The 21,432-nt window shown below is 41.5% G+C and overlaps 1 protein-coding gene across 1 annotated transcript in view; it reads right to left on the bottom strand.

Moving 5' to 3' along the window:
* Positions 1 to 21,432, bottom strand: part of LOC126035513 (proprotein convertase subtilisin/kexin type 5-like) — a 326,765-nt gene that overhangs the window by 196,500 nt on the left and 108,833 nt on the right. Inside the window, exons 4-5 of the mRNA XM_049794175.1 lie at positions 17,507 to 17,650; positions 15,089 to 15,165 (exon numbers count right to left, since the gene is read on the bottom strand). Coding sequence (XP_049650132.1) covers positions 15,089 to 15,165; positions 17,507 to 17,650 — 221 coding nt within the window. The remainder of the gene's footprint in view (positions 1 to 15,088; positions 15,166 to 17,506; positions 17,651 to 21,432) is intronic.

Below are 21,432 nucleotides of genomic sequence, written 5' to 3'. Positions count from 1 at the left end.
CAAAAACAACTAATGATACTGTGACTGAATTCTCCTTATCCAGGGATCTAGAGTTGTCAGAATCCAAAGACCCCTTATGGAATCTAATGCAAGCCTTTTATCGTGCCCTTAATGAAAGCAAACCAAATTTAACTAAGGAATGCTGGTTATGTTATAATGTTAGACCACCATATTTTGAGACAATTGGAAAACTAGGTAAGATTCAATGGTCTAATGGTTCAAACCCACGAGAATGTCCATGGAATGACCAGAAGAATCATACACAAAGAATTACTATTCAATTAATAACGGGTCAAGGAAAATGTATAGAAACAGTGCCCGAAAAGTATCAGCCTTTGTGCAACCGAACAATCACTAACACCGATATAGAAAAACACAAAAATCAAAATGACAAATAGGCTATCCCGACACCGGGAGCTAAATGGGTTTGTTCAGACATAGGAGTAACGCCTTGCCTATCCCTAAACGTGTTTAATCAATCTCAGTTTTGCGTACAGGTGATCTATCACCTCTGAGGAGGTGCTACGCCACTTTGAAGGAGACCTGAATAGACAAAAACGAGAACCAATTACAGTGATAACCCTAGCTACACTGCTGATAGCGGGCGAAGTTAAAATAGGTACAGGCATAGCCTCCCTAGTAAAAGGTCAGGAATTACAAAGTTTGCAAATGGCTGTAGATGAGGATTTAACAAAAATAGAACAATCTATCCAGAATTTAGCCACTTCAGTAAAGTCTTTATCAGAAGTAGTGCTGCAAAATAGAAGAGGATTAAACCTATTGTTCTTAAAAGAAGGACGGTTATATATAACTCTCAATGAAGAATATTGTTCTTTTGCTGACCGTACGGGAGTAGTCCAGAACACTATGTCTGAACTCCGGAAAAGATTAGATCAACGTAAAAAGAATCGTGAAGCGGGCAGGTCATAGTATAAAAACTGGTTTAATGTTTCACCTTGGCTAACCACTTTGTTGTCTGTTTTAGCAGGACCGCTTACTATGTTAATTCTAGGACTTATATTTGGGCCTTGTATATTACGCTATATTTTACATTTTATTAAAAAACGGTTTGACATAACTAAATTGCTTATTTTTAACTACGAGGTCTGAGGTAAAAGATAAAAGTGTATCTATTAATGAAGATGAAAGTTGTTGTGAATGCGTTATACCACGTGAAAACTATGCCTATTGTAATTGTGAAGTATTACCTTGTAAATGTTATGATAAATGTTGGGATTATGAGAAAAGTTTGGCTTACAGTACCGAAAGTGAAAGTAACGTCTAATAAACAATAATAGGACAAAAAGAAAAAGGGGGAATTGTGAGAAACTATGAATATGATATTGTTTATTAAGATTTATGTCAAACCCAGTGTAAAGATTAAACTGCAAAAAGACATGAGATCGCTTATGTAATAAACGGGTTAAATTTGTTCAGGAAATCAAGAAGGGGGAAGAGATGTTGAGAGTTAACATATGCCTTGTGTAAATGACAATACTTGCTCGAATTATGTGTGGAGGTCCCGGAAAGAGGGCACTTGCTATAACTTACTAGATAAGGGGGAAAAAGTAATGGCTATCACTCCCTAGATAAGGAAAGGAAGAACAACAGCTGCATTCCTCCACATCAAAAGACATTCCATATCAAAGGACAGTCATCCTTGAGAAGATCTACCGAATCTGCATGATAACAGACTTACACCAGTGAAGAAAGAAGAAACAGGACAAGGCGGAGACTTACAAGAAAAGGGTACATGAAATGTATATAAGGAATGTAATTGTAACCAAAAGTTACGGCAGTTGGTGGAGCGCAGACTCCCCTGCCGTCCAGCGCTGTATTTGCTCATATTCTACTTGCTATAATTAATAAAATTTTAATTGGATTATGATCCCTTGTGGTCGCAATTTATGACAGGGAAGAAACAAAATCAATTTAATTTACTACAAATCAAAACAAAACAAGGATATTAGGAAGTAAAACCAAACCTTAGAACACCTTCCCCCCACCCCTCCCTCCTTCCCGGCTCAACTCCACTCCCGGGTCTCTCTCCCTCCTCCCCCCGGCGGCGCAGGGGAACAGGGGGTGGGTGTTAGGGTCAGCTCGCCACACCTGGTCTCTGCCGCTCCTTCCTCCTCAGGGGGAGGACTCCTCACTCGTCACCTGCTCCACCGTGGGGTCCCTCCCACGGGAGACAGTCCTTCACAAACTCCTCCAACGTGAATCCTTTCCGCGGGCTGTAGTTCTTCCCGAACTTCCCTGGCGTGGGTCCTTTCTGCGGGCTGATCTTCAGTCACAAACTGCTCCAGCGCTGACTTTCCCATGGAGTCACGGCCATCTTCGGGAGCCTCCGCTCCACCGTTCGCCTCCATGGGCTGGGGGCGGGGACGACAGCCTGCTGTCTCACCACGGGCTGCAGGGGCATCACCTCCCCTGGCGCTCGTGCTCCCCCGCCTTCCTCACTGATATCCGCATAGGTGTTCCTCTCATACTCCAATCCCCCTACTTAGTGCAGGTTCCCCTTCTTAAATATGTTCTCCCAGAGGCGCTACCACTGTCACTGATGGGCTCGGCCTGGGCCAGAGGCAGGTCCGACTTGGAGCCGGGGGAGCTTCTAGCAGCTTCTCACAGGAGCCACCCCTGCGGCCTCTGCCCTGCTACCAGAAAAACCGCCACACAAACCCATAACAGCAGCCCATATGGTACCGTTTTAGGTTTGTGACTAAAACAGTGTTGATAACACACCAACATTTTGGCTGTTGCTGAACAGTGCTTGCACAGTGTCAGGGCTTTCTCTCCAATTCACCTGCTCAGAGGCCAGTAGTCTAGGGGTGAGCAAGAGCTTCGGAGGGGACATAGCCAGGACAACTGACCCAAAGTGACCAAAGGGATATTCCATACCATTTGATGTTGTGCTCAGCAATAAAAGCTGAAGGAAAGGGGGAGGGTGCAGGGACATTTGTGGTTATGGCGTTTGTCTTTCCAAGCAATCGTTATGTGTACTGAGGCCCTGCTTCCTAGGAAGTGGCTGGACATCTGCCTGTTAATGGGAAGTAGAGAATGAATTCCTCTTTTTGCTTTGCTTGTGTGCACAGCTTTTGCTTTTCTTATTAAACTGCCATTATCTTGACCCACGAGGCTTTTTTAATCTTATATTCCCCCTCTGTCCTGTTGAGGAGTGAGAGAGTGGCTGGGTCACGGTCTGGCATTCAGCCAAGGTCAACCCACCACACATGCCTGTACCTCAGCAGTCCTTGAGGGAAGATTTTTTTCTTTGAGATTTTTTAAGTGATTCCAATTCTCCCTTCCACCCCTCCCCAGTTGTACCATACAGCTTCTTGTGGGGCCAAGCAGCAAACTGGGCCCTGAATTAAAAATAACCAAAAGGAATCACTTATGACATGAGGTGTAATGGCCAAATTTTACATCTCAGCAATTGAAGGGCTTTAGCAAACCAGCTGTGGTGAGATAAGAGGCTGCTACTCCTGTCATGAGGTGGCAGAAGTAGGCAGTTGCCCTGATGCTGCAGTTATAAGTCTACTTTATGCTACTTTAGACTGCTCCAACAAAGCAGGTTTGTGATTGCAGTGTGTGAGCTGGGATGGCATTGGGTTAAATTGCTAAGTACCAAGGCATGTAAGCAATGTAAAAATCAACTGCTTTATTGAACTACTGCTTTATAAGTGTGTCAACACTTCCATGTTCTGCAGAGTGATGTTACAGGTTAAAACAACTGGAGGATGTCGTTGAGGCTAGCTCAAAGCTGTGGAGGAAGGAGCTGGAGGAAACAGTTAAAAGGAAAAGAGATAAGTAAGTTTTAACTGGAACGTTTTGAAGTTCAGATACCAAACAACATTGCAGTGCTCTCCTAGGACCAGGCCTTCACTGTCTCTTCTGCCTGCATATTAGTTACTGCTCAATACAAAATGCATCTTGTGGGGGGCCAAATCAAATCCCTGCTGGAATAGGGGGAATGCTGTAGGCAGTTCCTTGTAGGAGCAGAACAAATGTGTCACTGAGTTAAGCACCTACTGAGGCCAGTAGCTATTCTTTGCATTTTTTTTTGCTTCCACAGAAATATTTTAGATTACAGCAGCAAATGATAACTGCATTTTAAATTATGATGGATTATGGTGGGATTTCCATTTTTACATGGGCCTTCTAGCTGAAGATTGTAATTTCCACATGAGGAATACCTCAAATAATACTACTAGAGCATTAACATTTTGTCTTCTTAAACTGAAAGCATTTTTTTTTCTGCCAAGTTATACCCAGTGCTTTCACAAACTCCACCCTGTACAATCTGGCTACCTGAGAGGGACGGAAAGCCAAGAGATTCTTCATTTATTGCATGCTCTATTGGCCTTTGGACAGTTGTAGATATTAATCTTGTTCCATAGCATCAATTCAGCTACTATGATCTATTTCAGGACCAGAACCATGAGTGCAGGTGATCAGCCTTTTAAAGCACTGGAAATATGAAGGTGAAAAATTACTTACATTGTTCTTGCTGACTTTTTATTACAGAAACAGATGTTGGAGTTTTACTGACTGAAATTATTAGCCAGTAAAAAAGATAAAATAGTAGGTTGTCAGTCCTACTTTCCCCATCAAGTGCCACAATTGTAAAATAAAATGTACGTTCCAGAGATTACAAGTTTTATTGCATATGCCAAAACCAGCATCTAGAGAATAAGTGTGGAATAGGTGGTGTGGAAACAAAGTAGTTAAGGTCTCATAGGCCTTTGTAGGCCTCATTAGTTAAGAAACATTTGCAGCTAATGGTCTTGCACAATTTAATTAACAAAAGAGTGAATTATTTGTGAAGGGATGTACTGCCTAAGGCTTCCTTATCTGAATGTCTAGAGCCTCCTTATCTGAAGAATTCTGGTCACTGTTGTTATTTACCATATCCTGCTTAACTGTCACAGTTTGATGAAGGACTAGTATAACCGGAAGGTATATAAACTCTGTTACTGCCTCATTTGGGCAGAGTCCTTATCAGCAGTCTGTCCCTCTGCTGCTCTGTGTTCTCTCCTACAGCTATAGTAAGAAACTGCTTCTGTTCTGACCTGATCAAAATTGCATTCTGGTTATTCCGCAACAATGGGGCGAGTAGAAAAAAAGTGTGATAGCTTTGCATGATGTTGCTTAGAGCACTACCATGAATTTTATAAATCCACTGTCTTTTCATCCCAAACTCTATGTTTTGCCTTTGGGATGGAAGATGGGAAAGTGATGTCATTACACTGTCATTGTCGATGTCATTTCACTGTCATTGTCACTGTCATTGCAATGTCATTGTCACTCTCAATTATCTGTACTGTGTTCCCTAGTCCAAGAAAGATGTGGACTTACTGGAGAAAGTCCAGCGCAGGGCCACTAAGATGATTAGGGGACTGGAGCATCTTTCATACAGGGAGAGGCTGAGAGAACTGGGACTCTTCAGCCTGGAGAAGAGAAGGCTCAGGAGGATCTTATCAATGTGTATAAATACCTGATAGGAGGGAATGAAGATGAGGGAGCCAGACTCTTCTTGTAGTGCCCACTGACAGGAGAAGAGGCAATGGGCACAAATTAAAACCCACAAAATTCCATCTGAACACAAGAAAACACTTTTTTACTGTGAGGCTGGTCAAACACTGGGACAGACTGCCCAAAGAGGTTGTGGAGTCTCCATCTGTGGAGATATTCAAAAGCTGTCTGGACACAATCCTGAGCAACCTGCTCTAGCTGACTCTGCTTGAGCAGGGGAGGGGGGTGGATGGACTAGATGATCTCATGAGGTCCCTTCCAACCTAAACAATTCTGTGTTTATTTCAGGAAAAGCTTTAGCATTTTTACTCAAGAGTTTAAGAAGCTCCTATATAGTATTTTGTGTTATGCATTTGTTTCTGTGTTAATTCCTGCTTCAGTAGGATCTTCTAATATCTGCTAATATCCTTCTAAAGGATATTTCAGAGTACCACATTAGCATCTACTTGATGCAATTTGGACTGGCACGCTCTCTCTCTCTGAACTTTGAGCTCATTTCCAGCAGATCCTTTAAGGGGCAAAGGGATCATTATGGCAGTGTGGTACATGCAGGTGAGGTCTCTGCTTTGATGGAGCTCCTTAAAGCCTACAGGGAGAGAAGGGGGCTGTAAAATATGAGTGGGAAACAGGGCTAGCTTGCCAAAGTTATATGTAATGTAAGTTGCACGTTAGTGGCAATTCGTAGTAACTCAGCGGAGCTTAGAAAACCTACCAAGTGAAATGCCTCCTTTATTTGCTTTTCTGTGTTCTTAAAAAATACCCCAACTACATAAATGTCTGTTGTGAATATTCAGCTGTCACCATTTGGCAGACAGAAGCCCAGACATGCTAACGTGAAGGCAGACCTGTGTGCGATCCTGCGACTTCAACACACTCAGTGAAGTAGTTGCTCTGTAAAGAAAATGCACAGTGCACCATGGCTTACATAGCTTTCATGGCTACATTGAAAGCATTGGGAAATATTACCCAAAGTGATACTACAAAGTCCTGTTTTATTCCCTGAATTGCATTTTATGAAGGTTTTTGTTACCGGTTGTGGTGGGTTGACCCCAGCTGGCAGCTGAGCATCACACAGTTGCTCACTTACTTATAGGAGGAGAGAATAGGAAGAGCAAAAGTAAGAAAACTTGTGGGAACCAGGCAACTCAAGCTGGTGTTGGTTCCCAACAAATGAACATGCTGCTTCTCCTGTCCTGAGCGTCCATCTTGACAGATGGGGCCCAAGTCATAGCCTGTTCTTATGAACATTTGGGGGAGTGGCAGAAGCCCATGGAATGGGGAAATAATATATATCTATCTGTTAAGGGACAGGGGATAGTAGTTAATGAGAATGTATAAATCCATATCTTGGTTATAAAGATGGTTTAAGTATGTAGTGCAAGTTGTAAGTGTTGGTAAGAGGGCATTTCTGGAATGAGAAATAGATTCAAGGGGCAACAGGGAAGAAACAGGAAAAAAGCTTTCCTGTAGTGTCATGGTTAAACATGTGAGAACATGAGAGTTTTATACATTCTAAAAATGAAGAGTGCTGCTCCTCAAACACCAAGTATTCAGTGAGATCTACTGCTCAGCAACCAATATAAGGTAATGAAAAAGGACATCTTTTTTCTTCTGTGAACAAATGGAATTCTGGCTGAACTTTGGTTTTGTTTATTCCTCTGTTGTTTGACTTCTTTCAATTTCAATAACTACTCAGAGAAATGTCTTTCCTTTGGCTCTCAGAAAGATATAACTCAAACCACTTGTGCACTTTGGAGGGGATTGTGTAACACAGTGCAATAATATAATGAGCAGACTAGAAGAGTTTATTAAAAAGACAATTTTGGGCAGTTTGACAAAACTTTCATTAGGATGATTTCTACTATTGAAGTTGGAACCTGGATCAAAAGGCTACTAAATCAATCCCTGTAGTCCAATAAATTTTTCATTGTCTTGTCAAAATGAAAAGCTCTCACAAGGGACTGATTATAGATACCAGTGAAGAGGGTACTTGTTGGGGATCAGTGAATCAGCCTGACAAAACTGCATCTCTATCCCAGCTAACTGTCCCCAGTTACCTTCAATTCTGGGGTCCCACTTACAATTTCTCAAAAAGTTTCAAATGAACACGTTTTTATTTTGAGGCAAAGGCATGAGAATTCAAAAACATAAAAATGTTGCTTGTTTTCTGTAATGTTTTAGTGCAAACCTTTTTATCTCTTCCCATAGGTTAAAAACGTGTTTTAGAATAAAAGTAAAATATAATCAAATGCACTATGTGGTGGGACTTCATGCACAATGTTTCTACATTTTTCTTTCAAGGAAAGAAAGTTTTCCTCTCAAAAAAGTTTACAGATGTGGATCAAGTCTCTCAGTCCTTCCCTGAGAGAAACAAAGGATTTATGAAGATTACCCCTGAGGTACAGCCAGAGAAGGAGAGGCATGTTCATTGGGTAACAGCATACAAGGACAGAAGATGCTACAGCAGTGCTTCTCAACCCAGCTTATCTTCCCTTCACTGTCGTCTTCAATACATGATACAGCCAATTTCAAAGGAATAGCAACAGCTCCATACTGGCAATCAAAATGCATAAACTGTATAGACAGATATCCCCAGTTGTCAGTGCTCCTTTCTATCACACTACTATAAGGGGAACTTTTTTTTACATGATCTTTCAAGCCAGTAATGTGACACTTTGAGGCTCCCTGGCTGTTACTGGGCTCTCTTCTTCAGATGTCCACTATCAATAGTGACACGGCAAAGTCAAAGGAGCTTTTGACTTTATTGAACATCCAGAAAGCAGAAGAAGCGGATCTGCCTGTCAAATATCTAATATCTGTTCTGATTAAATGACTTAGGACATATTAGAGGTCTTCAAGATAAGCAGCTTGTGTAAACAAGCAGCTTGTCACTGTTGGAAGAAAATTAAGCCTTTGGCATTTTATTGAGCAACTACATTGATATGACTGACAAAAGAAAGTAATAACAAATTGCAATGGATGTATTGGTCTGCCACTGAAAATAATGTCATAATGTTGGCCCTGTGACTAATAATGCAGTCCTTTCAACATAGATGTTTACGGGTAACAGTGAAATAACAGAAAAAGAATTAAGCAGCAACACTCATCAGTAAACCAAAACAAGATGATTTGCATAGCAGAATGACTTCATCCACAGTTGACTGTTGTCTTTAGCCTCTGAGCAAAAGAAAGCTCTAGAATAAGCCGGTACCATTTACAAGCTTCAAGATTTGCTGCCAATTTGTACAAAACAAAGTAAACTTCTGGCAGGACCCCTACATGCCATAGTGGTTAAAGATGCTGTCGTCCCACTCTGGTTTTCACTACAAGGCTTGAAAGATTAATGTTTGTCTCTGACATCCTATTCTCTTTAACTAATAGAATATTTAATTTAAAACTTTAAAAATACATTTTCAGAAAGTGCCATGCTGGTTATCTACAGTCTCTTCACAAACCCACAGTTAATTCTTTCTCGTTCCTTTTTTCCTCACTAATAAGCCTCAGCAATGGAAAGCCTTCACTGTTGGGTCTGTCTGGGATGGAGTTAACTTTCCCCATAGCAGCCCTCATACTGCTGTGCTTTGTATTTGTAGCTAGAAAGGTGTTGATAACACACCAGTGTTTTAGCTATTGCTGAGCAGTGCTCGCACAGCATCAAGACTGTCTCTCAAACCCCTCACCCCCCTGCCAAAGCCCAGTAGGCTGGGGTTGGGCAAGAGGTTGGGAGGGGACATAGCCTGGACAGCTGACCTAAACTGACCAAAGGGATATTCCATACCATATGACGTTGTGCTCAGCAATAAAAGCTAAGAGAAAGGGGGGGTGGGGATTCGTTATTATGGCGTTTGTCTTTCGGAGCAACCACTACACGTACTGAAGCCCTACTTCCTGGGAAGTGGCTGGACATCGCCTGCTGATGGGAAGTACAGAATAAATCTTTTGTTTTCCTTTGCTTCCGCATGCAGCCTTAGCTTTTTCTTTATTAAATTGTCATTATTTTGACCCACGAGTTCTTTTTCGTCTTATTTTCTCCCCTCCTGTTCTGCTGAGGAGGGAAGTGATAGAGCAGCTTGGTGGGCACCTGGCAGCCAGCCAAGGTCAACCCACCACAACTACTAATTAAAAGTAAAATGCTAGCAAACAGATGCAGTGCCCTGATGTTTTGTAGCTGTGTGTAAACCTGCACAGAAACACCTAACATAGAATCATAGAATAGTTTGGGTTGGAAGGGACCTTTAAAGGTCACCTATTCCAACCCCCCTGCAATGAGCAGGGACATCTTCAACTAGATCACGTTGCTCAAAGCCCTGTCCAACCTGACCTTGAATGTTTCCAGGGATGGGGCATCTATAACCTCTCTGGGCAACCTGCTTATTTTTACAGCATTTATTTTTACTTTCTATCATTCGACTCCTTAAATATGGTTTATAAAGTGAGGCAGAATAAACTAGATCATTTCATGAAACAATAGTGCATTTGTACGTCCTATGTTTACTGGAAGATACAAGTTACCATTATGCAGTGTTGTCCAGTTGCTATAGCAGGAAGCAGGAGTCAATTGATCTTGCACATTACAAAGTCTTACATTGTAAAGTATGGCTTTCAAAATTGTTGTGGTTACCTCAACCTTCAGGCACAACTTGAGATATCTAGTGCCAAATGATCACATATACTGGATAATCAGAAATCCCTGAGTTAGAGTACCACGACTGAGGGAACAGTGCCTTTCCATTTGTGGACACTGAAACTGTAAGAGGCCAGTTGTATCAGCTGAATGTTCACAAGTCCATGGGACCGGATGGGATTCATCCCAGAGTACTGAAGGGGCTAACGGATATTACAGCAGGACCCCTCTCGATCATCTACCAAAGGTCTTGGGAGTCTGGGGAGGTCCCTGCTGACTGGAAGCTAGCCAATGTTATTCCAATTTACAAGAAGGGCGTGAGGGAAGACCCAGGAAACTACAGACCTGTTCGTCTAACCTCGGTTCCTGGAAAAATTATGGAGAAGATCATACTGGGTGCTATTGAAAGGCATTTAAAGGACAATGCAATCATCAGGCACAGCCAACATGGGTTCACGAAGGGAAAGTCCTGTTTAACCAATTTGATATCCTTCTATGGTAAGGTCACCTGCCTAGTGGGTGAAGGGAAGGTGGTGGATGTAGTTTGTCTGGATTTTAGTAAGGCTTTTGATGCTGTCCCTCACAGCATCCTTCTGGACAAGTTGTCCAACTGTGAGATGAGCAGGTTCACAGTCCACTGGGTGAAGAACTGGCTGAATGGCAGGGCTCAAAGGGTTGTAGTGAATGGGGCTACATCTGGCTGGCGACCGGTCACCAGCGGTGTTCCTCAGGGCTCAATTCTAGGGCCAGTTCTGTTCAATACATTTATCAATGATCTGGATGCAGGAGTTGAATGCACCCTTAGCAAGTTTGCTGATGATACCAAACTGGGAGGTGCTGTTGACTGTCTTGAGGGACAAGAGGCCTCGCAGAGGGATCTAGATAGATTGGAGCATTGGGCAATCATCAGTGGCATGAAATTTAAAAAGAACAAATTCCAGATTCTGCACCTGGGACAGAGTAATGCCGGCCACAAGTATAAATTGGGAGAGGAGTGGCTGGAGAGCAACCCTGCAGTAAGGGATCTGGGGGTGCTGGTTGGCAGTAGGCTCAATAGGAGTCAGCAGCATGCCCTGGCAGCCAAGAGGGCAAACAACATTCTGGGATGCATTCAACACAGTATAACCAGCCGATCAAAAGAAGTGGTTATCCCTCTGTATTTAGTGTTGGTGCAGCCTCACCTTGAGTATTGTGTGCAGTTCTGAGCCCCACAATTTAAGAAGGATGTTAAGGTACTTGAATGCGTCCAGAGGAGGGCAGCAAAGCTGGTGACGAGGATGGAAGGCATGTCCTATGAGGAGCGGCTGAGGACACTGGGTTTGTCTAGTTTGGAGAGAAGGAGGCTGAGGGGTGACCTCATCGCTCTCTACAGATTCCTGAGGAGGGGAATTGGAGAGGGAGGTGCTGATCTCTTCTCCCTGGTATCCAGTGATAGGACACGTGGGAATGGTTCAAAGCTGCGCCAGGTGAGGTTTAGACCTGATATTAGGAAGCATTTCTTTTCCGAGAGGGTGGTCAAACACTGGAACAGGCTTCCTAGAGAGGTGGTCGATGCCCCAAGCTTATCGGTGTTTAAGAGACATTTGGACAATAACATGCTTTAACTTTTGGTCAGCCCTGAAGTGGTCAGGCAGTTGGACTAGATGACTGTTGTAGGCCCCTTCCAACTGAAAATATTCTATTCTATTCTCTTCTATTCTATTCTATTCTACTCTATTCTGATTTCTGATGATATTTTGGACACACAAAAAAATAGACAGGATGCTAGTAAGGCTTTTCATTGCCTATGCAGACATTTAATTCTTGTTGAGTCTAGTGGGAATTAGGGAAGGAGGGGCTACAACCCCAAAAGTTGAAGGTACTTAGGTGCTGCTTACCAGGCTCAGTATATCTGCAAATCAGAAATACTGAGCCTCTATGCAGAGGTTAGTCTGCCAAGTAATCTTAATAATGAAATCATGCTCCAAGTTACCTCTGTGTCCAAAAGTTGGCTCTAGAATGATGTCTTACCTCCTGACAACACTGAGGAGGCTCAGTACAGCTCAGCATCTGCCGTCCCCAACATCACATCTCACCTCAGGACCTTGGGAACTGGGCAATGAGAGTATTCACTTGGGAGGTAGAGTAGGAAAATTCGAATCCCCCAGCCCTAGGAGAGAAATTAACCTGTCCAGTTTTATATCCTATGTTAATCTCTAACTAGCAATAAAATGGAAAACAAACTCCTCTGGACATGCTTTGTGAGAAAGCAACGGCTTCAGTACTGTCCTAGTTTCAGCTGGGATAGAGTTAACTGTCTTCCTAGTAGCTGGTACGGTGCTATGTTTTGAGTTCAGTATGAGAAGAATGTTGATAACACACTGATGTTTTCGGTTGTTGCTAAGTAGTGTTTAGACTAAAGTAAAGGATTTTTCAGCTTCTCATGCCCAGCCAGTGAGAGAGCTGGAGGGGCACAAGAAGTTGGCACAGGACAGAGCCAGGGCACCTGACCCAAACTGGCCAACAGGGTATTCCATACCATGTGATGTCCCATCTAGTATAGGAACTGTGGGTAGTGGGCGTGGGGAATCGCCGCTTGGGGACTAGCTGGGTGTCGATCGGTGGGTGGTGAGCAATCGCACTGCACATCATTTGTACATTCCAATCCTTTTAGTATTACTGTTGTCATTTTATTAGTGTTATCATCATCATCATTAGTTTCTTCTTTTCTGTTCTATTAAACGGTTCTTATCTCAGCCCACGAGTTTTACTTCTTTTTCCCGATTCTCTCCCCCATCCCACTGGGTGGGTGGGGGAGTGAGTGAGTGGCTGCGTGGTGCTTAGTTGCTGGCTGGGGTTAAATCATGACAAGTACCCAGTTAAAGACAAAGATTCAGCCATCATTCACAGCTGGAGATAGATGGCTCCTCACAACGCAGTAGAGGCGAATCCCTGAATTTGCACTTAAATTGGAAAGCCTCCAAGTGTACCCTGGCCATGTCCCAACTCCAAGGACAGTAGTGTCTTCACACAGATGAGCCAGGATGTGTTTCCAAAGTGGAGAGTGGGGGCAGCAGGAGAGAAGGATGAGCATGATGTAAGCTGGAAGCTCAGCTGAGAAGTAATCAGAGGGACGGGGCTGACTGTCACATTTTTTCTCAAAACTCCTTGTCAGCTACTTCTGGCAACTGCCTGTCCATCACACTGTGTTTTGTGGACCACCATTGTAGGCATCTGGGGCATTGTCATACAGTCATCTTATTTCTCTGAAGTTGGCACCGCCACTGACGGGTTCAGGCCATGCTTCATTTTTCCCACCTCTCTTGTGCCTATGTAGCTCTCCTCTAACCACAAGCTGAGCTGAATGAGGTACCTGACTGAAAAAGAATTTTGTTGCTGTTGTTGGTAGCACAGTTTTCAGTTTGATTACTTCTTTACTCTGAATAACTGCACAAAGGCTAGGGAAAAGGAGGAGGAATGAGCAACCACAAAGTAAGGAGTGGAGCAACCCTTTTGTGCTGACCATGTAATCACCGCCTTGCTTTCTCCCCAAAACCTCAACAAAACAAAATGTACAGACAGCTTGTTGACAAATAGTAGGATTTACCTTCCTCTAATACATGCAGTTGCACAGAAAGGAATTTCTTTATGCCAAGAGCCTATTTTGAATATGTAATTGATAAAAAACTGCCCTTAAATACCCAATGGGACAGAGAGGCAGCCTCTTTCCTGAGGGAAGGTGTCCTTCCCAGCATTTCCCCCAGCCTTCACCATAGCACATTGAATTGGGTCTGGCTGAGATGGAGTTAATTCTCCCCATAGCAGCCCTCATAGTGCTGTGCTCTACATTGGTAGCTAGAAAGGTGTTGATGATAACACACCAGTGTTTTGGCTACTGCTGAGCAGTGCTCGCACAGCATCAAGGCTGTCTCTCCAACATTTTCACCCCCCTCAACGGCAGGCTGGGGCTGGGCAAGATCTTGGGAGGGGACATAACCAGGACCGCTGAGCTAAACTAACCAAACAGTTATTCCATACCATATGACGTCAGCTCAGCTATAAAAGCTAAGTAAAGGGAGATGGAAGGGGGGGCATTTTGTCTTCCGCAGCAACCACTACGCGTACTGAAGCCCTGCTTCCCAGGAAGTGGCCAGACATTGCCTGCTGATGGGAAGTAGAGAATAACATTATTTGTTTTCCTTTGCTTTCACTTTATTAAATTGTCCTTATCTTGACCCACGAGCCTTTTGTTATAATTTCTCTCTCTCATCCGGCTGAGGAGGGGGAGTGATAGAGTGGCTTTGGTGGGCATCTGGCGCCCAGCCAGGGTCAACCTACCACTCACATCCAAAGAAGAGCAGATTTGGAATGACAAATACCAGGAAGCTGTGCTCTGCTGAAGGAGTAATATATCACTCATACAGATATATCTAACTAGTCATCAGCCACAGACATTGTAATCAGAAAGAATTGCTATTTCTGGTTTTTATACAGTGTCTAGCAAACCTTCGCATGTAAAATCTCCATTAGTTTAAAATAAATGGCTAGAGAGTAAAATCTCCATTAACTTGTGTATTTCTTCAAAGCACAAAATCTATAAAGTTCAATAGAGTCAGAAGCTAAGTCAGTTCTCACACATAAAAAACCCCAAAAACTCAGAGATATCAAAAAAAGGTAAGACTCACCCTTTACTGCATCCCAAAGGATTAAAAGTGGTTCATTTCACATGCCCGGAAGTCAAACTAATTTTTATGCATTTTCAGATGAGTCCAAATGTATTCAAAGTATCACGCAGTGTGCATGGGAGTAACATAAATACATATTTTACAGGGTTTTAAATGCAAATCCCTACTGCTTTATGAAGATTCAAGACTCCTAGAATTTCATAGCAGAATTGGCGCATTCTACTTGATGAACGAAATTGAAAATGTCATGAATGTTGTAGTGCCTTACTTGTTCTCGTTGCTGGCATCATATCGAGGCATAGGGTCAAAATCATTTCCATTTACATCAAAACTGGCCTGTGAATCCTGTAGCCAACAGGAGAAAGAAAACCGGTTGCTCATTAATTAGCTGTTGACTCATGTGGCCTATACATTCTTCAGCAGGTTTCTACAAGAGAGCAATTAGGCTAATTCCTGTGGTTTTATGATGATTGCATATTTTAGGAGAGGATTATATATTTAATAATTATAGGATTTACATATTTTATTTTTTGAAAAGGGAGTAAGATAATAAATGCCCTGAAAAAGCATAGTTCCAATGTCTGTGAGGAAGTAGAAAGAGGTGTTTCATTAAACCAAAAGACTATATTCCTTCTAAGAAACTTTCAGAAATTAAGACTGTTTATTCTTAAAATCAGGATTTTGCTAAATGTTTCAAGATTCAAGAAATTATCTGCAAGATGATGACTGAAATTTCAGTCATTGTTTCAATGAAAAAGAATAATATCACTATCCTAATAATATATTTATTAAAATACAGTTTGAAATGAAACATAAAGTACATTCCCATTTGGAAAAAAGTGTCTCTCTAAACATCCCTTAATTGGCTGGGAGGGTTCAAATATATGCAAAGTATCTGCATATTTTTGTTCCATGTTTTACATTTACTGAGATTCTTAGAGCTGAAAATAGTTTATAGAGCAAATAACTGTGGGTTTGTAGGGTTCCTCTTAATTAATGTGGTAGTGTGTGGTATATTGACATGGAAAGCAGTTCTTCTTAATCTCTTCTTTGTTCAAAGCCAGTTTCCACATCCACCTCAAATATTCCTGTTTGCAGCCACACCAGCAATAATATATCATATAGAAGGCATCAAGCAAGCAATGTGAAGTGCCCTGGGGGAATTCCTTGTTGGCATGAAGAAAAGGAGAGAGAAGGTGGTAAGGGAATAAATAGCTACTTTGAATTGAGTGGAAGGACAGTACTAGGATGAAGTGACACCTGTAATCATTCAATGAGGAGGCAAAAATGTATTTGGTTTGTTTAAATGACTTCAGAGTTTAAAATGAAAGATGTGTCATGCATTAGGATCAAGCTAAGCATACATTGATAAATAGGTCAATATCCTGTCATTTGTGCTTACGCAGTAATGTATTTCAAAGCTGAGTTCCACACGCAATAGGGAAGGATATAGATATAAGTGTGACTAATTTTAAATAAATGGCTTTAGAACTGTGGACACCATTGTAGCTTTTGATGGGTTGTTAATGTTGGTACTGTCACCTTCATCTCTTGAATGCTCTGTCAAGATGATATGCTCCCTGGCACAAAGCCTGTGTTCAAGGCCCTTTTACAAGATCTATGTCTGTAATGGGCCTGAAGGTATATACATACCTTGTGTGTGTTATCTTCACCAATCTGACTCAGCCCAAACATATCTGTTTGTTTTCTTACCTTGTGTGAATGTACAGCTTGCATATTTAATTTCAGAAAAATAATAAGGTCCTTAAGGTCATGTGCTTTCAGGTAATGCCTATTCCTGAACCACAGGAATAATCACTCCAGCAAAGCACAGCCCTAACATTCTAAACAGCTTCAAAGTGTGGCACTAAACCAAGAAATCACCCACTAGAGAAGCAGCTTCTCCTCACATTACACAATCCTTCAAAGGTATATTAAACCAATCGTTTAAATGTGATGAACCACATCAAACAAAAACCTTCTGAGGCTACATGAAACATAGGACACAGTAAACAAAGGATACAGTTCTGTTACAAATAGGGAGGGGACTCACTGGAGTTAACAGAGATTTACTAGAAAGACCTCAAAATATTCTACACCTATTTTTAACTGAGTGACTCACAAGTCATGTCTTTTTCCTTTAATCTTATTTCTAGCACTAAGACAAAAAATAAAAATAAACATTAAAAATAAAATTAAAAATAAATTAATGGGAGGATATGCTTAAAATTACAGTCTTTGAGAAGAGCTACTGTCTTGCTAGCTAAACATTTTGACCAAAAATGGACTTGAGCTGCATGCATTAACTCAAAACCAGTGTATTCCATTCCTAACTTCTCAGAGTGTTCAAGATGTGAGGATATTAAGTAAAATAATCACAGAGAAGAGAAAGAACATCACACAATTGGTTCCAATCCTTCAGAAATGTACTCAATTATGAAAGGCATACAGATATATTAAAGACATTAAGACTGCATATAGCTTTAACTAAAAAAATACTGATTACCAAAAACTGTCTGTTTTCCTCCTGGAAGAATGTTTTCCTCCTATTGGTGTTACTATTTGAGGAATATGAACCCTCCTCCCTCCTCCTTCAGTAACTTGAACATGATTGTCTTTCTATGAGCAGCAAATTAATTGCAGGGTAATAATAAAGCAGCAAATGTGGAATATTGCAGAGACTCACATAATTTTGCATCAAGTCTGGATGGTTTCTTTCAATGCCATCATCCAGGATAGTGACCACAACATTCTTTCCAGTGTAGCCTCTCTTCCAAGCACCTACTATATTCATATCTGATTGGCAATGATTGGTGTTATCGCTGCAGTGCTAAGGAGAGAAGAGGAGATAAAAGTATTGGATGTAGCAGATTACTGAACAGTGTGGGTTTGAGATATTAGCCTATTCACATTAACATTACCATTTAAATTAGCAGACAAGCATATTGACTTGAATAGCAACTATACAGGTTCAACATCTTCATTTAGAAATATAGGGATAATTTAAAAAGAAATGCCAAATTAAATGACAGTTAGTTGCTAAACCTGCTTGTTTCTCTTTCAGATTACTCTTAATGTTAAGCAATAGAAAAGGGAAGTGTTCAGCCACACTGAACCACTAGAAGCCCTGTGTAAAATAAAGCATCTATTCCTGACTCTTAAACCCATTCATTTAAAATGCACATTTGAATTGTTTGATTTTTTTTTTTTCTTCAGGAAAACAAATCATATGTGGATAAAAGTAGACAAATGCCTGTACAGAAACAGCCATAGAAACAAAACCCGCTTTTTGGAGCTTATGTGTTGTATAACTTCTTTAGAGAATGTCTGGAAACTAATCCAGATTATTTTGTATCTATAAAAGGCGGCTTTTGGCAGTTTTTGTGCAATAACAGCAGGTAAGCAGCAGTCAAGAACCTGTAATCAAAACAACATTCTGAAAAACTTGCAGATTAAGGTATCTGATGAGTTGTAGATAGTTACATTGAGAACAGCCTGGGGAACTACTTTCTGAGACACTCAGTCTGGTGTTGGGGAGAAAGTTTGTTTAGGGTATATTAAAATTGAAAGCCCTTTCCTTGACACGAATGCACCCAGTCCATATGAAGAAATCTGGCTTGCCATGGCAATGAGATGTGAACCTTGGGTATTCATATGCCCCATTAGCAACTCTGATCAACATGCAAAGCCATCCCCTGTAAAGTGAGTCCAACCAGCCCCTCATCAGCACTGCTTTTCTCCAGCTCCTCCACTCAGCCAGAGCAATAGGTAAAAAAGAGGGGAAGGGGGGAAGCAGAGAGTGGGAGAGAGGAAAAAGAAATGGAAAAAAAAGAGAAATACTTGAAACTTGTATCATAGCAACAGCAGCCACATGAGCATGCTCGGCATTCACTCCCTCTGCCCCAGAGTAACATTAAACATTACATTGAGATGCTCCTATCTCAGTGTAATGTTTAAGCACTCTACAAATTGTAAGGAGTATAAATACATTGAGAGATGCATTTTGCCTTGACTTAGTCCATCCCTGTCCTCCTGAACATAAGCACACTGAAGGCAACTATTAGACATGTTCAGTGCAAACTGAGGTCAGATTGCTGTCAAATTGTGTTTTCCTCCTCCTCTTTCTCCCATTCACAATACTTTCATATACAAACCAGAGGATTTAAGAATGGTCCTTGCTGTTTACATTACCAAACATTATTAGATACTGTACATAATATATAGTCTTGCTCTCTTTCCCTTGTGTATGTCTGCCTATACATATATGTATGTATATAGATATACATACAAAGGCATTTGAAGGACTTTAGGGACCAGTTCCAAGGAATGTATAGGCCAACCTTAATTTTTTTGTTCTGTATATTGCTTGGAAATGCTTGCACTGCTGGTTTTATGAAATTAATTACACTCTAAACTTGCCCTCTGTACACTGAATATAAAGGTTGTAGACATGAGGCTTTCTAATGTAAAGCAACAGAGTTAATATGTAGTGTTTTCAGATCCCTTTGCATTTTTCAAAAGTGTTACTGAAGTTAGCATCAGAAAACACCTGCAAGAGAGATGAATATTATCCTTCACATTTTTCTGGTGTGAAGACATGGAGACAGAGAAGTAGAAGCAAATGCCCCCAACTACAGAGCAAATCCAAGAGAGAGCTGCAATGGGCAATTGGGATTCCTGGGTCTGACTTCCAATCAGATTTCTTGGGGCACCTGTATGCTGAAGAAGTGGCTCCAAAGTCAGCAACAAAATAAAAATATTTTCCTGCTGGATTAAGGGCAAAACCAAGAATACTGGTTTTGGCTGGGACAGAGTTAATTTTCTTCATAGTAGCTAGTATGGGGCTAAGTTTCGGATTTGTGATGAAAACAGTGTTGATAACATAGGGATGCTTTAGTTATTGCTAAATAGTGTTTGCACAGAGTCAAGGCCTTTTCTGCTTCTCAGACTGCCCCACCAGCAAGTAGGCTGGGGGTGCGCAAGAAGTTGGGAGGGGACACAACTGGGACAGCTGACCCCAACTGACCATACCATATGACGTCACACTCACCAATAAAAGCTGGGCAAAAGAAGAGGAAGGGGGAACGTTCAGAGTGATGGCACTTGTCTTCCCAAGTAACCATTATGCATGATGGAGCCCTGCTTTCCTGGAGATGGCTAAACACCTGCATGCTGATGGGAAGTAGTGAATGAATTCCTTATTTTGCTTTGCTTGCACACACAGCTTTTGTTTTACCTATTAAGCTGTCCTTATCTCAACCCATGAGTTTTCTCACTTTTACCCTTCTGATTCTCTCCCTCATCCCACTGAGTGGGGGAGTGAGCAAGTGGCTGTGTGGTGCTTAGCTGCCCACTGGGGCTAACCCACAACACCAAGGTAGAAAGTCCTTGCTTATCATCATTTTCATCCAATATGTACTTTATCTATGTCAGCTGGAGTGGATCACTCTGATTCCTAACTATTGTCTCATGCCTTGACCAAACTGTGCAACTAGGTAGACCATTACACTGATCCTTCATCCTCCTCTGAAATGCTGATCAGTCTTTTGGCTGCTTTGCTGTCTGTCTTGTCCTCTCATCTTGGGGGATGAGCCAGCTGTTCTGCTTACAGGCCAGTCAAACCACTCAGCCTGAGCACATATATGGGTTTTTAATCCTCTTCCAAGTTCTTTAGCTCTCTGCCAGAAGGTGACTGCTTTTTCCCTTAATGATGTCAGCACAGCCAGTTGCCCTCACTTACCTTACCTGAACTTCTGCTTTTGTGGTGGCAGCAGGAGGGTGGGGGGGGTGGGCGTGTGTAATTCATTAGCTGCTTTGCTACCTGCATGTACACAAACATCATATATATCTGCCGCTTTACTGAGTGCTCTGTTGATTCTCTCAAAAGACATGACAGATCAAATTGATATTCAAGTTGCCTTGCTCTGCTCCAAGATTGGGCAGAAAGCCAGTCTAAACAGACTCTTTCAGTATAAAAGAAATTCCAGGGGTAAAGCAGGCATAACTGCATACCCACATATAACTTTGGATCGCAGAATATGTAACATATGGACAGAGAATGGAAAGGCAGTGAAGATGCATCCAAACGTGAGTAGTTGAATAGCAGATGAAGGGTTCAGTTCTTACTGTTACAATATATAATTTATTCTCAAGTCCTATTAAAAATAGCATGTTTTCTCTTTACCTCTATTCCTTACTCTTCTTCCTCCTCTCACTTCTTCTTTATCTATGCTCTTACCTCCCTGCTCTCAGCCTTGTTCTTGTCCAGTACTGTCCTTTACCACTTAAATTCCAGGGGTTTTTTGGTTCAACATCAGATCTTATATCCCTGTAGTTTGTGATTTTCTCTATTTTAACTTGATTGTTCACATTGCTCTCAAAGCAGTCAGAATATTTGGCTTTTATCAGAAACACTTTAAATCTTGGAGTACAATTACTCTTCAGATACTTTATAATATGGTATAGATGTTCTGTTCCATATGCTCTCTTTCCCGTCACTTTAAATTCCTCTTTCCTTCAAAATACTTTTTTGTCAGGAATTTTCCACTACTGAGTTCCATTCTATTATTTTCCTTTAACCATGTGCTGTTTCCTAAACATCAATCCAAATTA

The sequence above is a fragment of the Accipiter gentilis genome, chromosome W (assembly GCF_929443795.1).
Source record: "Accipiter gentilis chromosome W, bAccGen1.1, whole genome shotgun sequence".
Classification (NCBI taxonomy): domain Eukaryota; kingdom Metazoa; phylum Chordata; class Aves; order Accipitriformes; family Accipitridae; genus Astur; species Astur gentilis.
The sequence above is the reverse complement of the archived record's forward strand: the minus strand, read 5'-3'. Positions and strand labels throughout refer to the sequence as shown.